The 26713-nt window shown below is 46.0% G+C and overlaps 1 protein-coding gene across 9 annotated transcripts in view; it reads left to right on the forward strand.

Moving 5' to 3' along the window:
- The window catches only part of PLEKHA8 (pleckstrin homology domain containing A8), a 63443-nt gene extending 36938 nt beyond the window's left edge, over positions 1-26505 (forward strand). For 3 of the 9 annotated variants that reach the window (XM_066238204.1, XM_066238203.1, XM_066238210.1), the window contains 2 exons: positions 3207-3268; positions 9405-13186. In XM_066238204.1, the coding sequence (XP_066094301.1) occupies positions 3207-3268; positions 9405-9602 (260 nt within the window). In that variant the 3' untranslated portion in view covers positions 9603-13186. Of the gene's footprint in view, positions 1-3206; positions 3269-9404; positions 13187-19519; positions 20416-25784 lie in introns of those variants that run through there. The other 6 variants (XR_010726505.1, XR_010726504.1, XM_066238205.1 and 3 more) reach the window with 6 other exon arrangements.
- Positions 26506-26713: the final 208 nt, after the last annotated feature.

The raw sequence follows: 26713 nt of genomic DNA on the forward strand, positions 1-26713 counted from the left end.
AGGCAGATATGTGTAATGGTCCAGCCTAGAGCCAAGCACCTCCATGCACAGACATCCTATCGAGGAGCTGGGCGAGCATCCTTGTATGTGGAAGGGAAATAAGTTGCTCTGGCATTTCACGCACCGTTGTCCTAAATGTCACGTGCTCTGCCCCGTCCCTTCTGTGCGGGAGGGCATCCTGCCACATCCCTCACCTCGGGATGCTCCCATAAATGTCAGGTCAGCATTAACCCCACCAAGATCTCCAGGATGCTCGGTTATGTGTTTAATACAAAAGGTTTTCACGGACAAGGAGAGCTATGTGAGAAAGTCCAAACTTATAATCAGATATTTAGGGTCAAACGATGACTAATTATTCTGAAAATACCATGGAGCGTGAGTCGAGCCGTGCTGGTGACGGGACTCCTCACAGCACATGCTGACAGTAACGAAGGGGACCCGAGCTCAGGGAAAGGTAGATTCTGCCTTTCCTGGCCGTGCTTACAACTTCCTGAGCTCTCTCTTAGAACTTAGATTTACATTCCTTCTTTGTCTTCACTGCAACTCAGAGTAACTTTACAAAGTCTTGCCAATTATAGATTTATGACAGAGAAACACTATCTCTTATATGCAGTTTCTGGACAGAATAGTCCACCAACAGTAATGGAAAGGTGGTTCGGACACAGATACTACAGTAGGTTTAGTCATAACCTCTGAATACCTCATGGCAAGTTTCTGAGTTACCAGTAAAGAAAGCACCGCTGTATTGTCGCCGTGAACAGACTAAGGTCCAAATTCTTTCAGCAAATGGCTGGAAAAGGCACATTTTTTGTTTTCATTATTTTGTTTCACAAAGGGTAGACATTAGTTTTTGGCAGGATCTTTTAATGCAACAAGAATACCCCCAGTTCTCATTGCTCTTAGCTTTGTGACCCTGGGCAAGTCACTGTCTCCCTGGGTTTTCTGTTTCTTTTGTAAAGGAAGAGAATTGGGCAGGGTGATGGATTGTCAAGGCTTCCTGCTCAGAAACTGTGGCTCAGTCTCGGAGGAAGTGACACATCTCAGAGAGCTAGGAGAGGGCTATCATTTATGTCTTTCAGAAGCCAAAAATACTTGCAGATTATAGAACGCGCATTATAATGAATGGGTATTACAGGGAAGATTAATGTATTTCATTATCTAATCTCTGGGTAACCAAAATAGGTCAGGCTTAGACTTCATCTTGTTTTAATGCAGCCTCACGTGGTAGGGATATTTGCAGCCCTAGAAGTCAGCTGAGGACTTTTGGCAATTATTTTTTTCTTAATGAGTTTAGTTGTATTTGTTGGTTTTAAATTGTAACAGTGGTCTTGCAGGTCCTGAGTCAGGACCCAGCCCAGATGCTCTGACACCGTCTTCTCCCGTTAGACCACCTGGCCCACAGTTTGCCCGGTGGGACCCTGCTCCAGCACGGTCTGGACACAGGAAGGAGTAGCTGCCTCCCAGGAGGGCCAGGGGGCGGGCACAGACACCCCTCCTCCTCAGAGCAGGCCACCTGCCCACCTTTTGGATCCCAGCCCCTTTGTTTGCTGGCTGCCCTAGAGGAGGGGGGCTTGGAGGAAGGGTTCTGGGCTGTTGTGAAAGGTTGATTGAAATGGTGCAGCGTAGGACAGGTAGGATGTCTCTGAGGGCGCAGCACTGGGTCCAGAACCCTCGTCAGCAGGCAGTTAGTTATTCTGGCCGGGCGGGCTCTGCAGCTGGAGGCCCAGGGACGGAGGCGGCTTCGAGTGCTGTGCGCCGTAAAGACACAGGACTGTCACCTTGTTACCGCTCCACCATAGTGCCACGTCAGGTTGATTGTGCCTGTTGGTTGAAGAAAATAAACCATCTGTACAGGAAAAAAGACTAAGAGAGCACACCCCGGAATGCCCACTGCATGATTATACAGGTTTCTCTAGTCACCTCCTGTTTGTGTTTTCCATACTTTTAACAATAAACATGCAGTATTTGTGAAGTCGGAAAAAAGCAGTAAGTTACATTTTTATAAAACCGCCACTGTGCCTCAGTTGGGACATTCAGAATCCTTTACACAGCATGTGAAGACCTCAGACTTGGCCCCACCCAGCCTGTGTTCTTCAGCCCAGTGAACCGCTCCCCACCCTTGTTACAATTTAAAATATTTTTTATATCTTGTGGTAAACCTAAGCATTCATTAAACGGTGGCCGGGTGGTATAGCAGTGCTGGGACTAGCACATGAAACTGCCTAAGTTTGGAGTAGAACGCAGATGAGCTAGCCATGATGAAGAACGTCGAACCGCCCGATTCCCCGCGTCAGTTGAGGAATAAGCACTGGGTAAACTACTGGAGATGGTGCTGAGGAGAGAGTGGGGCGTGGAAGTAAACATGTGCTGTGGTGACAGCGTGGCGCCTCCTAGGGGTGCATTTACTCCTGTGAATAAAGATCGGCTCTGAGGTTTGCCTGTAGGGAGTTATTTAAAGCATTCAGGGATACATGTCTGGTATGATGCCTGTCACCTTGTTCTTGAGAGAGAGAGAGAGATTTTTTTTTTTTTGGTAGTTAAAATGATTATATATCAGTTCTTAAATCTTACTTTTGTCTTTGGGACAAAAATAATAAGTTTTTATCTTTAAAGTTTAGAACATGAATGACTTTATAACTCGCTTGGTAACTTGAAGCCATTCTTCCTGTAATAGTTTGAAAGTTTTCTAAGTCAAAGGCTGTCTGGCCAGGGTTGTCCGGACATGCAGGGCAAGCACCTGACGCGCCAGAATCGAGTGTTGGGATGGAAGAGAAGCTTAGAGATTGTCTTACGAAGAGGGGGGACAGGTAGTAAGGAAGGGAAGCTAGGGGCTGGCTTGGGGTCACGGCATTTCAAAGGACTGCGTTTTAATATTGCTTGATATTAATAGTGTATTTCTAATTGCAGTTATTCTTGATTTTTCCCGTGTCCTTCCCCCCTCTCATTTCCTTACATGTCTTGAACTTTTTCCAACATGATGACAACCTGGAGTTCAGATATATTGACACAAAGCAGGAATATCTGTTTTTCTTTACAATACACACCTGTGTAGGCTTTTTTCCTACTCAAAAATTTGGGAGTACGTAATCTTAGACTTTTTCTCATCAGTCCCTTGTACCAATAGGACCAGGCTACGCATGCGTGAGGAGGGACGCGGCACCAGTCCTGGCGGCACTGTTCCTCACAGAGCTTGTCTTCTCTTCCAGATAACGCGTACGGTAAAACATTGCGGCAGCACCACGGATGGGTGGTCCGAGGGGTCTTTGCTGTGAGTACTCCCTCTGCCTCCTGATGTGCTGAGGTCCCAGCGAGGTGGTGTGGCTCGGTCTTGTGTGCGTGCTGTTTCTGTTTGCTTTGTTTCCCAGCGTAAGAGCAGAGTGTTGCTTCTTTCTTGTCAGTCTCTATCGCGTTGCTGTGTGGGAGTGTTGGCAATGGCGAGGGTCTAGAAAGGAAGACTGTCGACAGGGTGTGCTTTACCCTGGCCAGTCCCAGTGGCCGGGGGAGGCCTGCCCCAACGTGGTTGCCTTTCTGGGAAGGTAGTGGGGACAATCCATACAGACAGAGGTGGGCAGGAAGCTGCCACTTCCTCACGGAGAAGGGAAGGAATCCGGTGATGCCCTCAGGCTCATAGCTCCCCCTGCTGGCCCTTGCATTCCTGTCGTTCATTTGCAGATTTTGAGTTTGTTTTCCTAAGAGTTGAATTTCATTGAATATGAAATTCACTGAAGTGGGCGTACCAGCAGCTAGGGCTGGAATTCTCTTCTTGCCCGATTCATTCTATTGTGGAGGGGTTTGCGTTCATGTGTTTTACCTTGTGTCACGCACCCACTCCTGCCCTCCCAGCATATGGACCTAGAAAGGACACATCCACATCCAGGAATCACAGTCTCCTGGACAACTCACTTGCCCTGTTGTGTCGAACAGCAGGAGTCGCTGGCCTTTTATGCCGGCAGTAACAGGTGTTCTGTGACTCTTCCGGGAGTCCGTCTCCGTCGGAGGCAGTCTCAGGTAGGGGTTCACTAGGAAACGTCACAGAATGTGAGTGTTCAGGGAGATTGGGGGATAGAAACAGCTTGGCAGGTGATGTTTTTTATTAATTTAAAGGATAGCAGACCTCATTTGCCCAAGGTAAGAACTATTTAGGTCACGGTGTATTAGGAGGCAGATAAAGAAAATGGGAAGGCTTTACAGTGGAAGAAATCAAATTTTAGCCTGACCTGTGGAGGCGCAGTGGATAAAGCATCAACCTGGAACGCTGAGGTCCCTGGTTGGAAACCCCAGGCTCGCCTGGTCAAGGCGCACATATCAGCGTTAGTGCTTCCTGCCCCTCCCCCTTCTCTCTCTCTCTCTCTCTCTCTCTCTCTCTCTCTCTCCTCTCTGTCTCTCCCTTCTAAAATGAATTTGAAAAAAAAAAGAAATCAAATTTTAATGGCAATGAAAGCATTCTTGAAATCATGGAGATCTCAGGAGCCAGACCAGTTGAAGGGAAGCAGCTACAAACTGCCCACACTTCCTTTCCGTGCATGGTTAGTAATCATGATAGCTACTGTGCAGCTCGGGGCACCTGTTGTGTAACTAGGCCTTGTGCCAGTGCTTCCATGTTGATTATCTTTAGTAAACCTCAGGATGAACTCCCACCACTTTATAAATTCAGAACTACTCATTCCAGCCCCAAAGTCTCAAAGTGAGGCTGTGCGCGCGCCCGCGCCCCACAGCGCTCTACAGCGACCCACCGCGAAGACAGAGTGTGGTGAGGCCGCTGTGAGGGACTAGGCAGGCGCTAGGCTCCCTTCATCAGTCTCCCGGAGTAGACGCTGCAATGGGGCGCGAGTGTCTGACACCCGCGTCTCCTGTGAGATGACAAAGCATCACAACAATGAGCTGCCCCGTGTTCAAGAAACATAAGTGGGGTTTTGTTTCTGTGTAGGGGTGAAGCTAAATCCTGAAATATTAATGATAGAAGAGTTATTGTCAACAGGAATGCAGCTGCAGCAGAAATGTATCACGAGCATGAATCTTTAAAAGGACGTTTAAATTTCTGGCATGTTCCCCAACATGTAGTAATTCTGACACATCATAATACGTTGTAGAAATTACGGAAGAATGGAAAGGGGGAAAATGAATCTCTATGATAACCATTTTTAACATTTTTGTGTTTTGCCTTCTTAGCTTTAATTTTTTTATGTCTTAAATATTCTTTTAAATATTGTTTTTCAGAACTTTCTGTTATCTAAATATATATCTGCTTAGAAGTGTTTATGTTATATATCAGCGTGTTTCTATGTGTACAATTATCTTTATTTTGTATACTTTGTACACGCATGTAAATTTCTTTGACACTTAGCTTGTAGTGTAATTTTATATTCTATCCCTCCACTTAATAGCTTCTCTCATGACTATTTTTCAGTGCCATAAGAATCTTTGCAAGCCATTATTTTTAGTGATTACACAATATTTCTCTACTATGAGGTACCATAATTTATTTGTCCAATCCTTGTGTTGGAAATTTAAGCTGCTTCTCATTGTTATTGCAGATAAAACAGCATCTGTTTATATGCACTTTTGACTTAAAAAATTAAAACACTTATTTTCTCAAAGTAGGTTCCTAGAATTAGAATTGCTATGTCTAATGCCAACAACTACGACCTCAACTTAGAATGTTGAGCGTTTGCCATGCACTAGACATTGTTTTAAGTGCTTTATGTCTGCACAGTTATTCATTTCCTCACTCTGAGGCGGGTTCTCCTATTTCCCCTGCTTGTAGACCCAGAAACCTGAGACACAAGAGGTGAGGTAATACACCCAAAGTCCGCGAGCAAGAACATTTTGAAGGCTCTTGATATAATTGCTAATCATTTTTTAACTTCTGGGTTTTAACCCTTCGAGTAATACAAACATTCATGGACGTCCTCGTGCCTCCTGACCCTCCAGAGTACGATCGTTCATGCATAAGGCAACATTGAGAAAAGGCGAATGCAGGTTCTTCTTGTTTCCATAAATTTGTTCTCAAACAAACATGATTTTAAGTTGATAAAACTGGAACTGGAACTAATTTCATTTAAGAAAAAAAAACAAACCCATTCCCAGGGGTCAGCGAGCTTCAGAAAAACTCACTTCTCAGAGGGTTAAGAAAATAGGTATGTCGAGCACTTGGCAACAGCCAGATCAATAGAGAAGCTAGATTGGCCCTTCCATCCTCTCTCCTGTTCGCCAACTCATTCCTACTCTGCAAAGTTGATTGAGTTTCCAGCGTGCTGATTAATTACTAGGGACAAATTCATTTAACTGATCTCAGTTGCTCAGGGAAACATCTTTTACACTCAAGGAAGTTGACTCATTCATTAGCCAAATAGTGAGCTTTGATCTTCAAACAGTTTTCATCTGCAAAGCTGAAGCCCAGTCCAGGCTCTGCCTCCCGCATGGGCACTAACCATCTTGACCTTTGTGGTTCACTTGTCCGTTGAGTTCTGTCATTGGTTCCCAAATAGACTGGTCTGCATCACTATCTTCTTCATTTTTTAAATATACTTTTAAAAACTTTTATTTATTGATTTTGTCAAGAGAGGAAGGGGGAGAGAGAGAGACAGGAACATCCATCGATCTGTTCCTGTGTGTGCCCTGACCGGGGATCGAACCAGCAACCTCTGTACTTCAGGATGATGCCCTCACCAACTGAGCTGCCCTGCCAGGGCACATCAGAGTCGTCTAGGAGCATTTGAGAAATTCCCTGGGCCCCAAACAGGGAAAACCTTTAAAATCTTTTATCTTACTTAAACATTTGTGCACGGGGTTTGTTACATTTTTAAATCAAACATCCCAAAATGTTGTAACAAAAACAGAACAGTCCTGCCTTCTGCTCCGTACTTCCCAGCCTTACTCCACAGAGGCTGCCCCTTTCGACTTCGGAGGCTAATTCTTCTAATACCTCCATAATCTTAAGAGTGGTTATTGCTCCTTGTGGCCTAGTTTTAGTCATTAAATTTCAACTTCCTGTTACAGATTGGAGTTTAGCTCTCTCGGACCTCGCTGTCCCTACCTCACTTCCGCCACCCCCACCATCCCAGTGTAATGAGTCACAGGTTAACAGTATGACGATGAGCCAAAATTCTATGGGTGCTTTCTGTGTTGTTCTTTCTTACATGCTTATATTTTCCCTGCATCATCAGATCTCTCAAGTCGCCATCACTGTGAACTCACAAGCGTATCATGCTATGTTTGTTTGTTATTTTCTTGGAGACTTCCCTTCCCGAGCTTTGTAAACTCTTACTGTTATCCGAGTTAGTGACTCAGGCCTGTCGCGCTGTGACCGCCCTCACAAGTGTTCCTACAGGAAAAGCCCACCTCACTCTAATTTCACTTCCCAGGGGTCCTGTGACTCCCGTTTCTTGATCTAATCTGTCATGTTGGTGCTGTCCATCCTCCCTCAGCTTCCGAAGAGGAAGCGTACAGGGGTGCCACGTTGCCGAGTTCCTGCGTGCTTGAAAATGTCTTTATTCTGCCCTTTTTTTCTAGACTGACGCTTTGGCTGGTATAGAATTCTAGGTTGGTAATAATTTTATCGCAGGATTATGAAGGCACCCCTCTGTGGTCCTCCACCTTCCACTGTTACTACTGTGCAATTTCCTATCATTCCAATTCCTGTTCCAGTTTATGTTCCTCATGCTCTTCTGGATGCATGATCTTTTGTGATCTTTGCTATATCCCCACATTCTAAAATTTTATGACATTTCCCCTTCTGGTCTGGATCGTTCGTTATGCTGAGTTCTTGGGTGGATCTTTATTTTTATTTTTTAATTTATTTTTTTTTTCATTTTTCTGAAGCTGGAAACGGGGAGAGACAGTCAGACAGACTCCCGCATGCGCCCGACCGGGATCCACCCAGCACGCCCACCAGGGGCGACGCTCTGCCCCCCAGGGGACGATGCTCTGCCCATCCTGGGCGTCGCCATATTGCGACCAGAGCCACTCTAGCGCCTGAGGCAGAGGCCACAGAGCCATCCCCAGCGCCCGGGCCATCTTTGCTCCAATGGAGCCTTGGCTGCGGGAGGGGAAGAGAGAGACAGAGAGGAAAGCGCGGCGGAGGGGTGGAGAAGCAAATGGGCGCTTCTCCTGTGTGCCCTGGCCGGGATCAAACCCGGGTCCTCCGCACGCTAGGCCGTGGGTGGATCTTTAAATCTGCAGTTTCATATTCTTCAGTTCTGAGAGCTTTTCTCACATTATACTTTCAGGTAATTGCCTTCTCTTCCTTCTCTGCTCTCTCTGATTATTTCTACCATTAATCGAGTATTCAATATGTGCCTGGCAGTGGGTTGAGTACATCAGACGTATCACATTAATGCTTCAAATAAGGAAAGGGATTTCAGTTCTCTGGCACAGATGAGGAAACCGAGGTTCTAGGTCTTTACACGCCGTGGCCGTGCTTAAATTCCTCAAGCAAGTATGTGATAGATTCAGGGCTCAAGGTCGGGGCTCCTCTACCCACGCCTGTGCTTTAACCGTTGCATGGAAACTGCCAGTCACTCTCCATTTGCAAAAAAGGGGAAGGTTGATACTCTTTTCAAGACTTTAAAATTCAAAGTATAAGGACTCTCAAGAAAGAAACCATAGAATAATAATTCAGGATTCTAAAAAGTCTCCAGAGATCTCAGCAGACCCAACCCAGCGGGTGCCAGACGGCTTAGGGAACAGGTGGTCTGCGATGGAGGGGAAGCTAGAAGGAGCCCAGGAGGTCGTCTGAGGGGAGCGATGTGGTGAGTGTGGCTGATAGCAGAGACACAGCCGCGCTCAGGTCCGGCTACGTGATGCTCATCTGTAAACTAGGATACACTGTACAGGGCTCCTAGAAAGATTAACCAGGATGAAACGCATCGCAGCATCAGCGCACAAGCCAACAACAAACCTTAGCTCCCTTCCTTTTTAGAAAATAATCAAGGGTGCGAAGGAAACATTTCTCATGTGGGGGGAAACAGGAGATGTGCAAGAAACTGTATGTATGAAGATGAGGCCCAGACCCGAGAGCCAGGTGCTCTGCGAGGCTGGCCAGGCGGGAACAGAGGCTGTGGTAGCAAAACACATACAGGTCGCCTCTGTGGGTTCCAGGGGAATACGCCGGGTCACACTGTGAAGGGGAGGAGAGCTTTTCTTAGACCCTTTTCTCTCAGCATCCCCTGACTTACCGGCATTATTCATCCTCAGGATGGCCCAAGTACATGCTACTTCTTTTAGCCTTAAAATTCTTTGATTTGATGCTTGAAAAAATTTTTAAGAGTCCATGAATTCAAAAGGTGTATTTCCATTTTTTTATTTTTGCTGCCCCCGGGGTGTGTGTGTGTGTGTGTGTTCGCGCATGAGAGTAAAGCACGGAGGAGACGTGGTGCACCTTCTCACGGGAGATTCTTTTGCAGTTAGCTTTGAGGGCAGCTCCGTCCTATGAGGACTTTGTGGCGGCGTTAACCATAAAGGAGGGCGACCACCGGAAGGCAGCTTTCAGTGCTGGGATGCAGAGGGACCTGAGCCTCTACCTGCCTGCCATGGAGAAGCAGCTGGCGATCCTGGACTCTTTGTACGAGGTCCACGGACTGGAGAGCGACGAGGTGGTGTGACGGCGCAGGACCACCCGCTTCCGCCTCGGCCTCCGCCTCCGCCTCGGGCAGGGATGCGGCCCGCGGAGGGTTCTGTTTCCGGCCGCGGCTGCAGTCTCTCCACCCCTAGCGTGGGGGCGTGCGAGGAGGAGGCAAAGCCCAGTGCTTTTATCATTTTTTAAAAATGTGTATATGTTTTGTGTGTTTAAAAATCAAGGTGCTATATATTTCAGTTCTAAGGGCCTCCTGGAAACCAAATCATAGCTGTTATATAGACTTGAAGAGTCCTAAGAGCAGATTTGAAAAGTGCATTTGTTGGTTTGGTTTTGTTTTTAGCTTTGAGTTTTACTGGGCCACTCAAACCCAAGCTGAAAATAAGCAAATTCTGTATCCAGGACTATAACCCATAGCCAGCATTCCAATCAGTTTAGACTTAGACTAAAACTCGGACGGGGCTGAGCCCCTGTGTGGACGCTGTTGAAATATAGAGAATCTTCTCTGTGGCTCCGTGGGCAAGAAACGCCTGTGGGAGTCGAGAGGTTCAGGGCGCTGGGGTGACCATGTCAGCCCGGAAGATACAAGGCCTAAACAAGGAGGGCCCTCCCTGTGCACGAACGGGGGGACAGTGGCTCTGAAGGGGTGGCTGATGTCCCCGGCTGGAAGACTGTGGAAGAGGTGGGACAGGCCATCAGAGATGGTCCTACCTGATGTCCACGCTGTCCCCATGCTTGCCCGTATGTCATCTCAGTTGGACATCACAGCAAAACTGTGACATTTCAGGGATTATTACTCAACTTCAAAAGTAAGGTTTGGAGGTAGAGGAATTTATTTGCTGAGCGTGACACGGCCTCTCAGTAGAGGAACCAGGTGATTTCCCAGTGTGACCTGGACCATCTTGGCATCAAAGTCGCATGGAGAGCTTGTTCAGAAAACAAACACCCAGCCTTACCCTGACCTGAAGATCTAGATCCTATGGGTGGGACTCCGGATCTGCATTTGAATACACTTTCTAGGTGAGTCTTGTACGGCCAGACTCGAAAACCATGAGATTAAATTCTAGTTTACAGAATTTCCGGTCTTCTGCATGAACTAAGTGATGTGCCCTTGTTTTCAAAGAGGAAGAGGCTACTGTGGAAATAAAACAGCTAAAGGGAGAGTGAGGAGCGCACCACGTTTACTCAGCAGCTTCCTAATGGAACCGGCACGGACACCCAGCCGATGTCTTGCATGCAGGGAACGTGGTTCCCGCTGTGCCCTCTGATCAATCTTGGTTTAATCACCCATCGTGCACAGCAAGTGAAATGCAGCTGCTTTTCCATTTTAGTTCTAAGGGCTTTGGGACCATGTCAAGGTTAATGGTGGGATTTCGGTCTTTCACGACACACCCTTGTGTAGGCATTCCCCTGAAGAGGAACACTGGGGCTCTGGCCCTGGTCTTAGGAGGCCACGCTGCCCAGAGTGTATGGGGAGCTGGAAGGGCATTCCACCACTCGGTGGGCCCCCGGGAGGGAAGGTGAGTTCCTCGGAGCAGCACAGGTGAGTGCTGCCTGAGCAGCCCCGGATGGTGATGGTGCTGCTCTGAGGGCGATGACCACCTGCCCCTTAGCCAGAGATGGTAATGTAGGGAGGGGTGTCGATTTGTCCTCTGTCAAGTCTTGAAACAAATGGACTTTGTTTAGCTCCAATTAATGAAGCAGATACTCTGCACGCATAAGGACTTCTGGAAAAGGCTTAAACTTAGAAAGCAACATTAACTGTTTTAAGGCTGGGGGTACACTCGGTGCTAAAATGATGCTGATTCTTCTGTATTCTGGCACTTTCTGTTGGCTGCTGCCAAGCTGTGTGTGTGCTGTTTCCCCAGCCCCCATGAGTAATCCGTGTGGGTCTCCCTCTCCGGCTAGTGTGAAAATGATGGCGGGATGCAGGGACCCCGCCCTTGACACAGCCTCCTAGAGGGGGAGAGGAAAAACAGCCAGTCCTTGCCTATACCTTGAATGCAGACACTTTAGGCATTGCGCCACTGGGAAGGGACGCTCCCAGGAGTGGTAAGGGTTGTGAAGCATGAGCGGTCTAATCGCTGCTGCTCTCCGCTCCTCAGGGGAACTCATGTATGGAGGGAGTGGGCACAAGAAAATCCCTGTGATCTGCCCACGAAGCTGTGAATGCACACTCAAAGGAAGATGCTCAGTGTGGCCATTTCACATTCATTCGGAAACTGCTTGGTGGACACAACTCAGTTTTCCGGGGAAGAGGAGTTTGCTGTTACTCGGGATCTTTGGGAATCGGGGTTAGAATAACTTGAGTCAGTTACATTTCCCATTCTCCCGTTTTCCAACCCTGTAAAAAGGGGCAATGTGTTTGTGATCAGTATTTCCCTCACTGGAGCGTATTAAGTTTGCCTGAGGTGTGTAAAGCTCTGGGAGCCCTTCAGTAGAAAGAACTAGAAGTTGACCCTAGTACTAGAGGATAAATTCAACTTGACCTGAAGCTCGGCGCCCGCAGGGCTTCCTCCTGGATCTGCAGTATTGGTTTCTCCATTTTAGATAAAACCCTACTTTGTGCCAATTTGCAGTTACCATCTCAGAAGGGGACAGAGAGAAGGGATAGTGGAGGCTTCTTCTCTGTCCTCCTCGGAGATTTCAGGCCATGGGAGCTTCCTTTCACCCTGACAGTGAGGGGAGATGAGAAAACACGAGGGCAGCCATCTTGCTCTCGCTATTCATACATTTCAGGATCCTTTTTCAAGAGTAACCTCTAGAGAGATCCTGAAGGGAACTACCACGTGTCCCCTAGGCATCAGGAGAGGCCAGTAGGTGAGCCTGGCTGACCCCTTGGGGCGCGTCCATACACACCATCGCGTCACGTCTGCACCACCCACAGGAGAAGCCAGGATTTACACTTGGGAGGTCAGTGTGCCAGTCCAGCTGAACAGTCCTTTTGATGATGCAAGTGTTTGTCCTTTGAAAACACATTCGACTTCTTATAGCTGATCCTGATGGAAAATGTTGAGTTGAAGGGACAGCTTTGGCGGGGACAGTGGCAACACCAGCCTGTGACTGAGGTGGGGATGATTCTCCCACCATCTCTGCAGGGATTTTGGAGACTGACTTGGAAAGGCCGTGTTCATCAGATTGTGTCGGTGGTAGATTGGGGCATCTTGCCATTATTCACGTGTCCTGTTGAACGCAGAGCTTCCCCGAGTGTCCTAGTCCAGGGCAAGGGAGATCTGATCACATAGGTCCGCCCCGCTGCTTCTCTGTCCTCACCAGAGGTGTCCCCATTGGAGCAGCCGCTCCGTCCCCCCCCCCCAGACTGCAGGGGAACCCCTCAAAGAGCTTGCAGAACCCCTCTTCCCACTGTAGCTGCGGAGCTGGGGACCTCCGGATGTGCGGCGTCTAGGAACGGCGTCTGGCATTGGATAAGGGCTGCCGGGCGGGTGTGCAGTCCTCTGATTGTCCGTCATGGGTGTGTGTCCATCCGGAAAGTCAGCGCTATCACCTGTATATTTTCAGGAAAATGTTTTTAATTTAAAAAAATACAGTGTGTCCGTAAAGTCATGGTGCACTTTTGACCGGTCACAGGAAAGCAACAAAAGACGATAGAAATGTGAAATATGCACCAAATAAAAGGAGAACTCTCCCAGTTTTATACCTATTCAGTGCAGTTCGATGTGGGCTCACGCACAGATTTTTTTAGGGCTCCTTAGGTAGCTATCCCGTATAGCCTCTACAGACTCGTCACTGACTGGTGGCCTAACAGAACGGGGTTTCTCCACCAAACTGCCGGTTTCCTTCAACTATTTATCCCACCGAGTAATGTTATTCCTATGTGGTGGCGCTTCGTTATAAACGCGCCGATATCCATGTTGCACTTTGGTCACGGATTATAATTTAGCAAGCCACAAAACACACTGAACTTTCCTCTGTACCGTCCACATCTCTATTGGCATGGCCGTGGGCTGCTCCGCTGTATACACGGTGTTAGGTCATCATCTGCGCATGTACACATGCTGCCACATCATCCTATAGAAACTGGGAGGGTTTTCCTTTTATTCTGTGCAGATTTCACATTTCTATCATCTTTTGTTGCTTTCCTGTGACTGGTCAGAAGTGTGCCATGACTTTACGGACACACTGTATATATGGTGGGAACTGATAGAGAAAGTAGACTTTTATTTAATTTGAAACAAGTAAAAGAGTCTCAATGAGGAGTATCTGCTTAAGGAAATGCAACCTGACCGTGAAAATCACTCACGAGGTGTGTGGCGGCAGAGCGCCCAGAGGCTGAGCCATGTAAAGTGACGTGAGACATTTTGGAAGCTTTCTAAAGGAAAACTTATGTGTTTTTCTTTCTACTAAACTACCCTGTCCTACAAGAAGTTGGTTACACAATGGTGCATTTCTGACCCACTGATTAAAACCAGTTGCTTCTGATTTTAGTCCTAGGTTTTACAACTCCTCAGTCTCCCCACCCTCGTGCTTCATTCCTTCGTAAGGTGAACTATCAACCCTTTTTTGTATCTTTAGATTTAAAATGTATAAGTAAAGTCTGTTTTAAGCCATCATGTTCTGTTAGCTGAGCTGATGTGATGGGTGCCCGAGGACCTGGGGTGGGGTGCTCTCTGTGGTCCGGTCGGACCGCACGCACGTCGAGGGGCTGGCGTCGGGAGCCCTCCGTGGTCTGGTCGGGCCGCACGCACGTTGAGGGCCTGGCGTCGGTGGCTCTCTGTGGTCCATTCCAGCCGCACGCACCCCGAGGGCCTGGCGTCAGGGGCCCTCCGTGGTCTGGTCGGGCCGCACGCACCCCGAGTGCCTGGCGTCGGTGGCTCTCCGTGGTCCGGTCTGGCCGCACACACCCTGAGGGCTGGGCGTCGGTGACTCTGGGTGGGCTGGTCCAGCTGCATGCAGACTTTAGGGTGCACGCTGAGCCTGTGTTCCCGTGAAGTATAGATAGAATAACTTATTGAGAAATACATCCTGCTTCTGGATGTCCCTTTGTAATCTGCAGTTGCTTACTCAGGGGTTTCACAATTAATGACATGAAATATTCACTAGCCGTCTAATGATATTTTCAGACTGCTTATTACAAGGTTGTTAGAGATCCTTTCAAGAGTTCCGTAAACAGGCTGTTCACAAGACTGTCTGTGTGAGCGCTCCCAGTCTCTCCTGTAGCCGTGGGCATCCTGTGTACAGAGGCGGTCTGCATGACTCCGCCCTGCACGGCTGTGCCACGCCCCCCAGGGCATGACTAAGCGGTGATCCAGCGTACAGTTGACGCATGGCATGCACTGGTCTTTCTCCTCCACTGTAATGCAAACGTGTCCAAAACGCTTCCATTACCCTTTGACTGGCTTCTCTTCCAGAGTGAGGAGATGCTTTCAGCTACACTATGTGAGAACACAAGAAAGATATCCTGCTTGCTTTAAGCACGTCCTTCCTATTACCTGTGTTGTCAAGTGTGGTCAGTGCTTCCTCCCTACACTTCATAAGCGGAAACCAGCCTGGGACAGTTGGTCCCACTTGCAGAGCTGATTTTGTCCACACAGACTCTGGGTGTTCTTGTCTCTTCATAGGCATATGGAGTCAATGATGACAAGAGGGTGATCTAGAAGTAATTTCTGTTGCTTCCCAGAAGGCTGACGAGCCAGTCTCATGGCATGTTTGAGGTGTGAGTCCCCTCCGTCATGACAGTTTCACAAGAATGTCTGTAAACAGCCCAACTACCTCATGTGAAATTGGCTGTGGACAATCTTTGTCAGATGAGACATGCGTTGAGGTCTATTTAATCTGGTTGATAGGTTGGACAAAGTGATGTCTCTATGAAGAAGAAACACATTGGACCAGATGCCAAAGGCTACAATGTACATAGATTTCCTTGGATTAATTTTTTTAAGACAATGTTTAGTTCCGCCCCTGGAATTCTTTATCTTGAATGTTTGTGGTCTCGCTGATCCATGCACTTTGAATATCTGTCACACGCAGTCTTTGTTACCTGTTCTTGTCCTTCAGCATTTTAATCGAGCATCATAAAATGACAGTAGAAAGCAGGTGTCAAATGGTTTATTAATTTCTTAATTTTAATGAACCTTTACTTAAAATATAATGTGTTGAAGCCTTTTAGGACCACCCAGTGAATGAGGAGTTCGTGTTTAGTGTTTCCTGTAAAACTCGTCTGAGTTCTTACTCTGTATCTTGGGGGAAGAGGGAGGACAAGGGAGGGTTTCACTTTTTTTGCAAAAATGTTTGAAAACATCTGTCAGATTTTATATTTGTTAGTTATAATAAACTTATTTTTAAAGTATTTTATCAAGTGTTTCTCTTAAAGATTTTGTGTAGTTTCTCGGGATAAATAAGGCCAGATCACAGAACCTCCCCCTCTAAAGCCTGAAAAAATGAACTACCAAAATAAATTAAAACTTAAAAAGTAAAAACCACTTAAATTTACCAGCAATAAAGCAAGGGAAACGGACCTTGACTGTTGTGCCTTAAAATTCAAAAGATCCCACCTGACCAGGAGGTGGCGCAATGGATAAAGCATTGGACTGGGATGCGAAAGACCCAGGTTCAAGACCCCAAGGTCACCAGCTTGGACTCAAGGTCGCTGGCTTGAGCAAGGGGTTACTTGGTCTGCTGAAGGCCCGCGGTCAAGGCACATATGAGAAAGCAATCAATGAACAACTAAGGTGTTGCAACAAAAAACTGATGATTGATGCTTCTCATCTCTCTCCATTCCTGTCTGTCTGTCCCTATCTATCCCTCTCTCTGACTCTCGCTCTGTCTCTGAAAAAAAACAAAAACAAAAAAAATTCAAAAGATCCCAAAGAAAAAGGCCAGATTTCCCAGCAAGAAGGACAAGAGTTGCCAGCCCTGCCCCACACTGGGGGAATTTGCAAAATTGAGAACTGTCATTAAAACTTCAGGGTCTGGAAAGAAGCTGATTGGAGAGCTGGGCAGGCTGGCTAGCCTATCTCTTCCTTCCTCCGAGTGGGGCTGGCGTGTGTGTGTGTGTGTGTGTGTGTGTGTGTGTGTATCACAGAGGGAGTGTTGCTGGGAGAGACAGGTGAGAAGAGAGACAGGAACAAGCTGCTCCTCCCTGAATCAAGAGGAAGAAACTCCTAAATCCCACGGGCCTTCTCCCCTGTGACTTAGTCAGTACGCCTGCTCTCCATTTGGAATCCACCCGGCTACAGAACCGAATGCTAGTATCAGAAGACAGAGCGGAGTGCAGCCCCTCAAACGAAGCCTGTGCACATGGCTCCTCCCCACCCCCCAGGCAGACACAGACACGCAGGGGTCAGCTTTGGCTGGCAAAGCACTGGTATGGCTGGGCTAGCGATTAAAAAATTGAAATATGGCCCTGGCTGGTTGGCTCATCGGTAGAGCGTCGGCCTGGCGTGCGGGGGACCTGGGTTCGATTCCCGGCCAGGGCACATAGGAGAAGCACCCATTTGCTTCTCCACCCCTCCTCTTCCTCTCTCTCTCTTCCCCTCCCGCAGCCAAGGCTCCATTGGAGCAAAGATGGCCCGGGCGCTGGGGATGGCTCCTTGGCCTCTGCCCCAGGCGCTAGAGTGGCTCTGGTCGAGGCAGAGCAACGCCCTGGAGGGGCAGAGCATCGCCCCCTGGTGGGCGTGCCGGGTGGATCCCGGTTGGGCGCATGCGGGAGTCTGTCTGTCTCTCCCCGTTTCCAGCTTCAGAAAAATACCAAAAAAAAAAAAAAAAAAAAAAAGAAATACGTCAACACTATATCAGAGCAAATAAATGGCCTGAACAAGGCAAATGGTCTTAAACATGAGCAAATTTAAATAAAATGAGGTTGCATCTACATAAATATGGTCCAGCCTGCAAAGGGAATGGAGTTGCGAGCAGGTGCAATCAGATGGAAAGAAGAGCTCATCTAAGAATTCCTAAGGCTGCATTGCATCCTCCAAGAACTTCAAAAAAACATGAATTCAGGAAAGCAGGAGCTCCTATGTGAGCTGATTAAACAACAGAAGGAGATAACTTGACCAAAATAACACTATTATAGAACAAATAAATGAATTAGAAATACCAAGGAACATGATTGAAAACAGTTGATTATAAGAAATGACTTGCAGTGAACAAAGAGTTTGTTAAAAGATTAAAGAAATTCTTGATAAAGTAATTTTAGGAAGACAAAGGTATTCTAACATACGTGTTATTGGTAACCCCCTCCCCCCAAAAAAAAGGAAAAAAGGAAAAAAACTAAAGAGTATTAAAAGTTATAATACAGCCTGGACTGTTTGCTCAGTGGTTAGAGCATCAACCTGAGCTTTCTACTTCTAAAACCCAGGCTTGTCGGGTCAAGGCACATACGAGAAGCAAATATGAGCTGATGCTTCCCGCTCCTCCTCTGCCCTCTTTCTCTAAAATCAATAAACTCTTAAAGAAAAGAAAAGGTATCATACAGGATTGTTTCCTAAAATGAAGCTTCCTGAACTTAACCTTCAGATTGAAAATGTGCCCTATATTCTAGGGCAGGGGTCCCCAAACTTTTTACACAGGGGGCCAGTTCACTGTCCCTCAGACCATTGGAGGGCCGGACTATAAAAATAAAACTATGAACAAATCCCTATGCACACTGCACATATATTTTAAAGTAAAAAAACAAAATGGGAACAAATACAATATTTAAAATAAAGAACAAGTAAATTTAAATCAACAAACTGACCAGTATTTCAATGGGAACTATGCTTCTCTCACTGACCACCAATGAAAGAGGTGCCCCTTCCGGAAGTGCGGCGGGGGCCGGATGAATGGCCTCAGGGGGCCGCATGCGGCCCGCCGTAGTTCGGGGACCCCTGTTCTAGGGAATCTGACAGAAAGCAGTTGACATGTCCTGATAAAGTTAAACTAAAAAAATGAAAAAAGAATTCTTCACCATTTGGTCAGAAAATGCAAGTCACCAAAGGATCTGAAACTGCTTTTCCATAAGCAGTTTTCCATAAGCATTTAGACAGGAAACAATGGAGAAGTGTATCTGAAGTTCTGAGTAGGAAGAAAAGTGACTTTGGTATCCTGTATTACTGGCAGCCAAGTTGTCATATGTAACAGCAGATACTCTTAAGCACATGAACTCTTCTTAAGGAAACTATTTGATAGGAGAAATGAATCAAATAATTCAAGAATGGAGAAGCTTATAGGAAAATGACTGGCAGGAGCATGGAATCTATATAAAGAACCAAGACCAGGCTGGGCATTATTACAGTTGTATTTTAGATACATATTGCAAATATAAATCTTAATAAGACGGCATAAAGTGGAAGTGGAGGAAGGAAGGTTTTAAGATTGCCAAACTCATTTTTATAGCAGACAGTTGATATTGTCTGAAAAAAACACATAATGACTAACCTTAAGTTTTTGATAATTTAAAGCAAACTTGAATGAATTTTCAAATAAATACCTGTTGGGAATAAAGAAATAATTAAAGTTGAGTAATTGCTTCTGTTTATTTTCTTGTCTTAAGTAAAAACAAATGAGCTGAGTGCTATTTTTTTAAATTAATATGATGAGAAATAAACATGAAAAATGAAAATAAGTATGAGTCTCTATTTACGAAGATATTCCTTATCTTTTTATCCGTGTCTGTGTAAAAACAAGTCAGGAATGATATTCACCTATAGTTAGTGGTGGTTATTTTTAAGTGGATATTGATTTGTTTTTTTACTCTTGTCTTTGTACTTTACTATATTGATTGACTTTCATTGCATAAGCCTGCTCTCTTTTTATTTTAAAGTAGGATGGGGGTATTCAAAAAACAAGGTTAAAAAGCATCGTATACTGTTGGTGGACCCCCGACACATGCCGCCACACTTAATGATATTTCCTTTATTAACTCCTAGCAAGGTACTTGAAATTTAAATTTTGAACTTAATTTCACCATACTTTCTTTTTTTCCCCCACGGGCTGTTTTTCACTCAGGAGCTTCTGATGTTACTCCTGTCCACTCTATACAACTCGTGAGTGTTGCATTCTTTTATGGCTAATGGGGGGAAACTGAACGCCAGTGCGCTACCCCGTGACTTGTCCCGTCCATCTGAAACAGGAGAAGGTGGAAAAAGAAGCTCTTTGGTCTGACGGACAGTCCTCTTCTGCGAGAAGCCAGAAAGACTCAGCAGCCAGGGAGTTTTTGCACATGAATTGGCTGTGCTCCATCTGAGAAGTTGAAAGGATTCTTTCTTTGTGCTTCTGTGAGTTTGGAAATGAAATGTCAACCCCTTCTCTGCCCCAAGTGAAATTGCTGGGCAATAGAGCTGTATGTGGTTCAGTGCCAGCGCCTGCTGATCTAACCCGGCTGCCACATTGGCAGATGAGAGGGCGCAGCACTGGATGTATTCAAGTCCCAATCGGTTTGTTTCAAGGACCAATCAGGATTTAGATGGCGGAGCCCGACATTCTCTTGGGGCGTGTGTAGGAGCGACTCAGGACCCTCTCTCCCCCTGTCTGTCACACAGAGTTTTATAAAAAAAATAAACCCACTCCTTGACATTCGGGATAAAAAGATGATCCCTGGGATATAGAGCTGAAAGACTCCCTCTGTCATGGAGGTCACAATAGCTGCTGCAAAAGGACCAGATCAAGAATTGTGCCTCATGTGCATGGCGTGGTGCCCATGCCGAGCACAGGCTGAGAGTTCCCAAAAGGGTGCTGGTGGTCAAATTAATAATTACTACTGTTTTATTTTTTTACAGAGACAGAGAGTGAGTCAGAGAGAGGAATAGACAGGGACAGGACGGAGAGAGATGAGAAGCATCAATCATTAGTTTTTCATTGCATGCTGCAACACTTTAGTTGTTCATTGATTGCTTTCTCATATGTGCCTTGACCACGGGCAGGCCTTCAGCAGACCGAGTAGCCCCTTGCTGGAGCCAGCGACCTTGGGTTCAAGCTGGTGGGCTTTTGCTCAAACCAGATGAGCCCGCGCTCAAGCTGGCGACCTCGGAGTCTCGAACCTGGGTCCTCTGCATCCCAGTCCGACGCTTTATCCACTGCGCCACCGCCTGGTCAGGCTAATTACTACTGTTTTAAAGGGAAGTGTAGCTCCATCATGCCTAGGCTTTTCCTAGCTGAGTAAGGTTTTTCTTATTTGGAGCCACTTGTCCCTGATCTCACTGAGGATTCATTGCTGCCCCCAGGGCAGGTCCCCACTCTGCAGGGAATGTCTCGCGGCCTTCAAGGAGAAGACCTGCATGCATGTAATCATGTTTCCAATAGACTCGAGACCCCTCCTCTTCCTTACCTGAGCCTTGAGCCGGTTGTGATGCTTCACAACCATGTCCCAGCTGGAGGATTCCAGGACAGTGGCTAGCTGGGCGTTCGTGTGGGCCAGACACTTCCCAGAGGGTCCTCCCCCCTCACTTTAGAACACATCTCATGTGTTGTCCTGCCCTGATCTCCTTTCCCCTGTTCTGAAGCACACTCTGAGTGGCTGCCCCTTTGCTCCTCTGATTTCTGGCTGGGCTGCCAGTCACAGTGCCTAGCCCTCCGGCCCCGGCGGGGTGGGGCACGTGATCTAGCATAGGGCCACCCTGGCACTTCCCTGGAACTATGGATATATTTGGGCACTGGGGGAGAGTGTTACTGTTATGAACTGCATGTTTGTGCCTCCGCAAAGTTCATACGTTGTGGGTAGGGTCTTTTGGATATAATTAGGGTTAAATTAGGTTATGTCTGAGACAAGATAGAGGGGACCTAAGATAATTTTAAAAAACACCCTATAGGCCTGACCTGTGGTGGCGCAGTGGATAAAGCGTCGACCTGGAATGCTGAGGTTGCCATTTCAAAACCCTGGCCTTGCCCGATCAAGGCACATATGGGAGTTGAAGCTTCTCACCCCCTTCTCTCTCTCTCTCACCCCCTTCTCTCTCTCTCTCACCCCCTTCTCTCTCTCTCTCTCTCTCTCTCTCTCTCCCCCCTAAAATTAATAAATAAAAAAGTAAGACACCCTATATTCATGGGTTGGAGGATCTGGTAGTGATAGGATGTATCAGTCGTGGTTTCTTTTTGTTTTTTCACACCACCAGGCAATTCTCTAATGCCAGCTGGAGTCCTAAATTCAACTCAGTCAAATTCTAGAGAAAGCATCAGATTCAACAGGTTAAGGACTCAATCCTAAAGATGGTCCCTCATCTCCTTTAGATGCCGACCACGAGTCCAGGCTGTCAGTGTGCCTCTCGTTGACAAGACAGGGACTGGAGGTTCCCGCAACCCCCTTCTTGGGTTTGATTAATTTGGTAAAAAGGATTACAAAACTCAGAGAAACATTTGCTTAAATTTACTAGTTTATTATAAGGGATCTAACTCAGGAACAGCCACGTGGAAGAGATACACAGGGTGGGGTTTGGCTAGAGGGTGCAGGGCTTCCGTGCCCCCTGGGGCATGCTGCTCTCCCAGAACTTTGGGTGTTCAACCCAGAAGCTCTCTGAACCCCATCCTTTTGGACAGGTAACCATGCCTATCATTACATATGCATGATTGATTAAATCATTGGTTATTGGTGGCTGAACTCAATCTCCAGCCCCTCTCCCCACCCCTGGAAGTTAGGGGTTGGGACTGAACATTTCAACCCTTTAATCCCATGGTTGTGTCCCCTAGCAACCAGCCACAATACTTAGGTACTTTCCAAAAGTTACCCATTAACAAACTCAGCTGTGGTGAAAGAAGTTTATTATAAATACCAAGATGCTTTTTATTACTCTCCTAAGTTAGGAAATTCCAAGGACTTTAGGATCTCAGTGCCAGAAATGGCAGACCAAATAAATATTTACTACAAAGATTCAGTGCACTCCCAGTAAAAATACCAGCATATAGATATGACACAAAAAGAATGAACAGGAAAAGAATAAATAGATAAATTGGACTTCATCAATATTAAAAACTTTTGTCCATCAAAGATATTGTCCAAAAAAAGTGAATGTATAAACTACAGAATGGGAGAAAATATTTGCAAACCATGTATCTAATACGGAACTTATGTCCAGAATATACAAAGAACACTAAAACTCAACAAGAAGACAAACAATCCAAGTAAAAAATGGGCAAAAGAGCCTGACCTGTGGTGGCGCAGTGGATAAAGTGTTTTTACCTGGAAATGCTGAGGTCACCAGTTCAAACTCTGGGCTTGCCCAGTCAAGGCACATATGGGAGTTGAAGCTTCCTGCTCCTCCCCACCTTCTCTCTCTCTCTGTCTCTCCTCTAAAATGAATAAATAAAATAAATAAAAATAATTTAAAAAAAAAAATGGGCAAAAGAGCCTGACCAGGAGGTGGCGCAATGGGTAGAGCATCGGACTGGGACACGGAGGACCCAGGTTCAAAACCCCGAGGTCGCCAGCTTGAGCACAGGCTCATCTGGTTTAAACAATGCTACCAGCTTGAGCCCAAGGTCGCTGGCTTGAGCAAGGGTCACGCAGTCTGCTGTAGCACCCCCCCCCCCCCCGTCAAGGCACTTATGAGAACGCAATCTATGAACAACTAAGATGTCGCAATGAAGAATTGATGCTTCTCATCTTTCTCCCTTCCTGTCTGTCTGTCCTTATCTGTCTCTGTCTGTCACACACACACACAAAAAAAAAACTGGGCAGAAGAGAAATAGATGTTTCTCCAAAGAAAATACATATATACATAGCCAGTAAATATATACATGAAAACATATCCAGTATCATTAGGGAAAGGCAAATCAAAGCAACAATGAGATCCCACTTCATACCTAATAGAATGACTAATGAAAAACAAAGCACAAAGAATAGCAAGTGTTGGTGAGAATGTGGAGAAATTAGAAACTTGTTCATTACTGGTGGGAATGTAAAATGGAGCAGCTGTCTGGAAACAATTTGGCAATTTCTCAAAAAGTTAAACATAGAATTACCACGTGACCCAGCAATTCCACTCCCAGGCATGGACCCAAAGGAATTGAAAGCAGGGACTTAAACAGACACTTGTAATTCAATATTCACTGAAGCATTATTTACAGTAGCCTAAAGGTGGAAATGACCCAAGTATCCATCAACAGATGAATTGATGAGCAAAATGTGTTCTCTACAAACAGTGGGTTATTCAGCCATGAAAAAAGGAATGATGTTTTGATATATCTGATAACGTGGGTGAATCTTGAAAACACTATACTAAATGAAATAAGCCAGACACAAAAGGACAAATATTGTATGGCTGCATTTATATGACTATCTAAAAGAAATAAATTCGCAGAAATAGAAGGGAGAGTAGAGATTACCAGGGACTGAGAGGTGGGGGAATGGGGAGTTACTGCATACTAGTTTGAGGATTTGTTTGGGACGCTGAAAATGCTGTGGAACTAGCTAATGGTGATGGTTGTCCTAAATTGTAAATGCACTTAATGCCACTGAATTGTTTACTTAAGAATGATTAAAATGACATATTTCATGTTACATATATTTACCACAGTATACCAAAACTAATTGCATGAATTGTACGCTTTGAATTGTATCCTGGAATTTTATACTTTACACATAAACGGGTGAATTTGTATCATATGTGGATTATATATTAATACAATGCTTTTTTAAAAAATTCTAATAAGATTTTTGAAGAAACTGATGAACTAACTCTAATATTTATATGGAAATGTAAAGGGCCTAAAATAACCAGAACAACCTTGAAAGTTAACAAAAAGTTGGAGGAATTACATTAGCTAATTACAAAACTTCCTGTAAGTAAAGCTGTAGTAATCAAGATGGTACTGTGTGAAGATCCATAGCACAGGAGAGTGTAGAAATCAACCACACTTATATAGTCGGTTAGTTTTGGTCAAAGTCCCAAAGTAATTCAATGGTGAAAGGAAGGCAGAAGGTTCTTACTGCCTGTCTCTATGGGAAAAAGATGAACCTCCCCCTGTACCTCACACCACACACAGTAATTCAAGGTAGATCATATAACTGAATGGAGAAGTTTACAAAGAAACATAGGACAGTATCTTTGTAAATTTGAGGTAGATGCAATTTGTTAAGACACCAAAAGCATTCATTATGAATGTATAAAAATCATATTTAATTGTAAAAGATACAACCAGCACAACTAGATAACTCACAAATAAGGAACTACAAATGATGACTAAAAAAGATGAGGCCCTGGCCAGTTGGCTCAGCGGTAGAGCGTTGGCCTGGCATGCAGGAGTCCAGGATCTACCCAGCATGCCCACCAGGGGGCGATGCTCTGCCCATCTGGGGCATTGCTCTGTTGCAACCAGAGCCATTATAGCGCCTGAGGCAGAGGCCACAGAGCCATCCTCAGCGCCCGGGCCAACTTTGCTCCAGTGGAGCCTTGGCTGCGGGAGGGGAAGCGAGAGATAGAGAGGAAGGAGAGGGGGAGGGGTGAAGAAGCAGATGGGCGCTTCTCCTGTGTGCCCTGGCCAGGAATCGAACCCGGGACTTCCACACGCCAGGCCGACACTCTACCACTGAGCCAACCACCCAGGCTCTTTCCCCTTTTTTGATGGTATAATTTGAAGCACAGAAGTCTCTATTTTGGTGAAGTTCAGCTTATAATTTTTTTATTCTATTGCTGTGTATTTGGTATTGTATCTAAAAAGTCATTGTCTAATCCAAGATTGTGAAGATATACTCCTGGATTTTCTTCTAAGAGTTTCATAGTATTAGATCTACAATTCGTTTTGAGTTAATTTTTATGTGTTGTAAGGGAGCAGTCCAACTCGATCCACTTGTATGAGAATATCTAGTTCTCCTAGCACTATTTGTCAAAAAAAGACTGTCCTTCCCCATTGAATTTTCTTGCAATATTTGTCAAAAGTCAATTGGGCCTGACCAGGCAGTGGCACAGTGGATAGAGCGTCAGACTGGGATGCGGAAGACCCAGGTTCGAGACCCCGAGGTCTCCAGCTTGAGCGCAGGCTCATCTGGTTTGAGCAAAAGCTCACCAGCTTGAGCCCAAGGTCACTGGCTTGACAAGGGGTTACTCGGTCTCCTGAAGGCCCACGGACAAGGCACATGTGAGAAAGCAATCAATGAACAGCTAAGGTGTTGCAACACGCAACGAAAAACTAATGATTGATGCTTCTCATCTCTCTGTTCCTGTCTGTCTGTCCCTGTCTATCCCTCTCTCTGACTCTCTCTCTCTCTCTGTCTCAAAAAAAAAAAGTCAATTGGCCTTTAATATAACAGTTTCTGAATACCACCCTATCTTTATTTCCATAGCTTTGTAGTAACGTTTGCCGCTGAATCTCACGCGCTCCCCGTTCTAGCTGTCTGGTGGAAATGGCTGTTGCCTGACCTGTGGTGGCGCAGTGGATAAAGCGTTGACCTGGAAATGCTGAGGTCGCCGGTTCAAAACCCTGGGCTTGCCTGGCCAAGGCACATATGGGAGTTGATGCTTCCAGCTCCTCCCCCCTTCTCTCTCTCTGTCTCTCTCTCTACCTCTCTCTCTCCTCTCTAAAAATGGATAAAAAAAAAAAAAATTAAAGGAAATGGCTCTGTTAATAGAGCTGGGAATGTCTAACATGCCCCTCCGCCGGCACAGTTGCTACATAAGGGCCATGGAGGAACAGAATTTAATACTCTTTCCATGGGCCAGGGTAGGAAGAGGATCTGGAACCGAAGTTGGGGAATGACAAGCATGCTTGGTGGAATGCCATTCTCCTTCTCCCCTTCCAGAAGCAGTTTGACTTCTGGAAAATGGGCGTTGTGTTGCACTTGGCCTGGCAGATACAGATCTAACTTTGGCACGGCCCTTCCATCTGTCCTCCGTCATCCATGTCCCAACTGGCATAATTTTGTGGAAAACAGACTGAACACTACAGAGGAGATAATTCTGGACATGGTAAGACGCAAGCCATCAGGGTTGAAGGGTGGGAACCATGCTTGAGAGACCAGCGCTTTCAGCTCACAGTTATCAAGAAATAAAACTCAAACTCATGCAGCATTGTGAAATGTGCATTTTCTGTGAGTTCCCCTCTCGCCCTTCCCTGCCAAGTCACCGCTCGGCAGTGTCTCAACCAAATGGATGTGAGTTCCAAATTAGGCTCTTGAAACTCAAATTGGTTCCAGGTTACTGAAATGTATAGTATAAACAATAGTCTTATCATCCAACATTTTTGATTTATAACAGCCAGGATTTATGAGAGATA

Source organism: Saccopteryx bilineata, chromosome 7 (genome assembly GCF_036850765.1).
Source record: "Saccopteryx bilineata isolate mSacBil1 chromosome 7, mSacBil1_pri_phased_curated, whole genome shotgun sequence".
In the NCBI taxonomy this organism is placed as follows: domain Eukaryota; kingdom Metazoa; phylum Chordata; class Mammalia; order Chiroptera; family Emballonuridae; genus Saccopteryx; species Saccopteryx bilineata.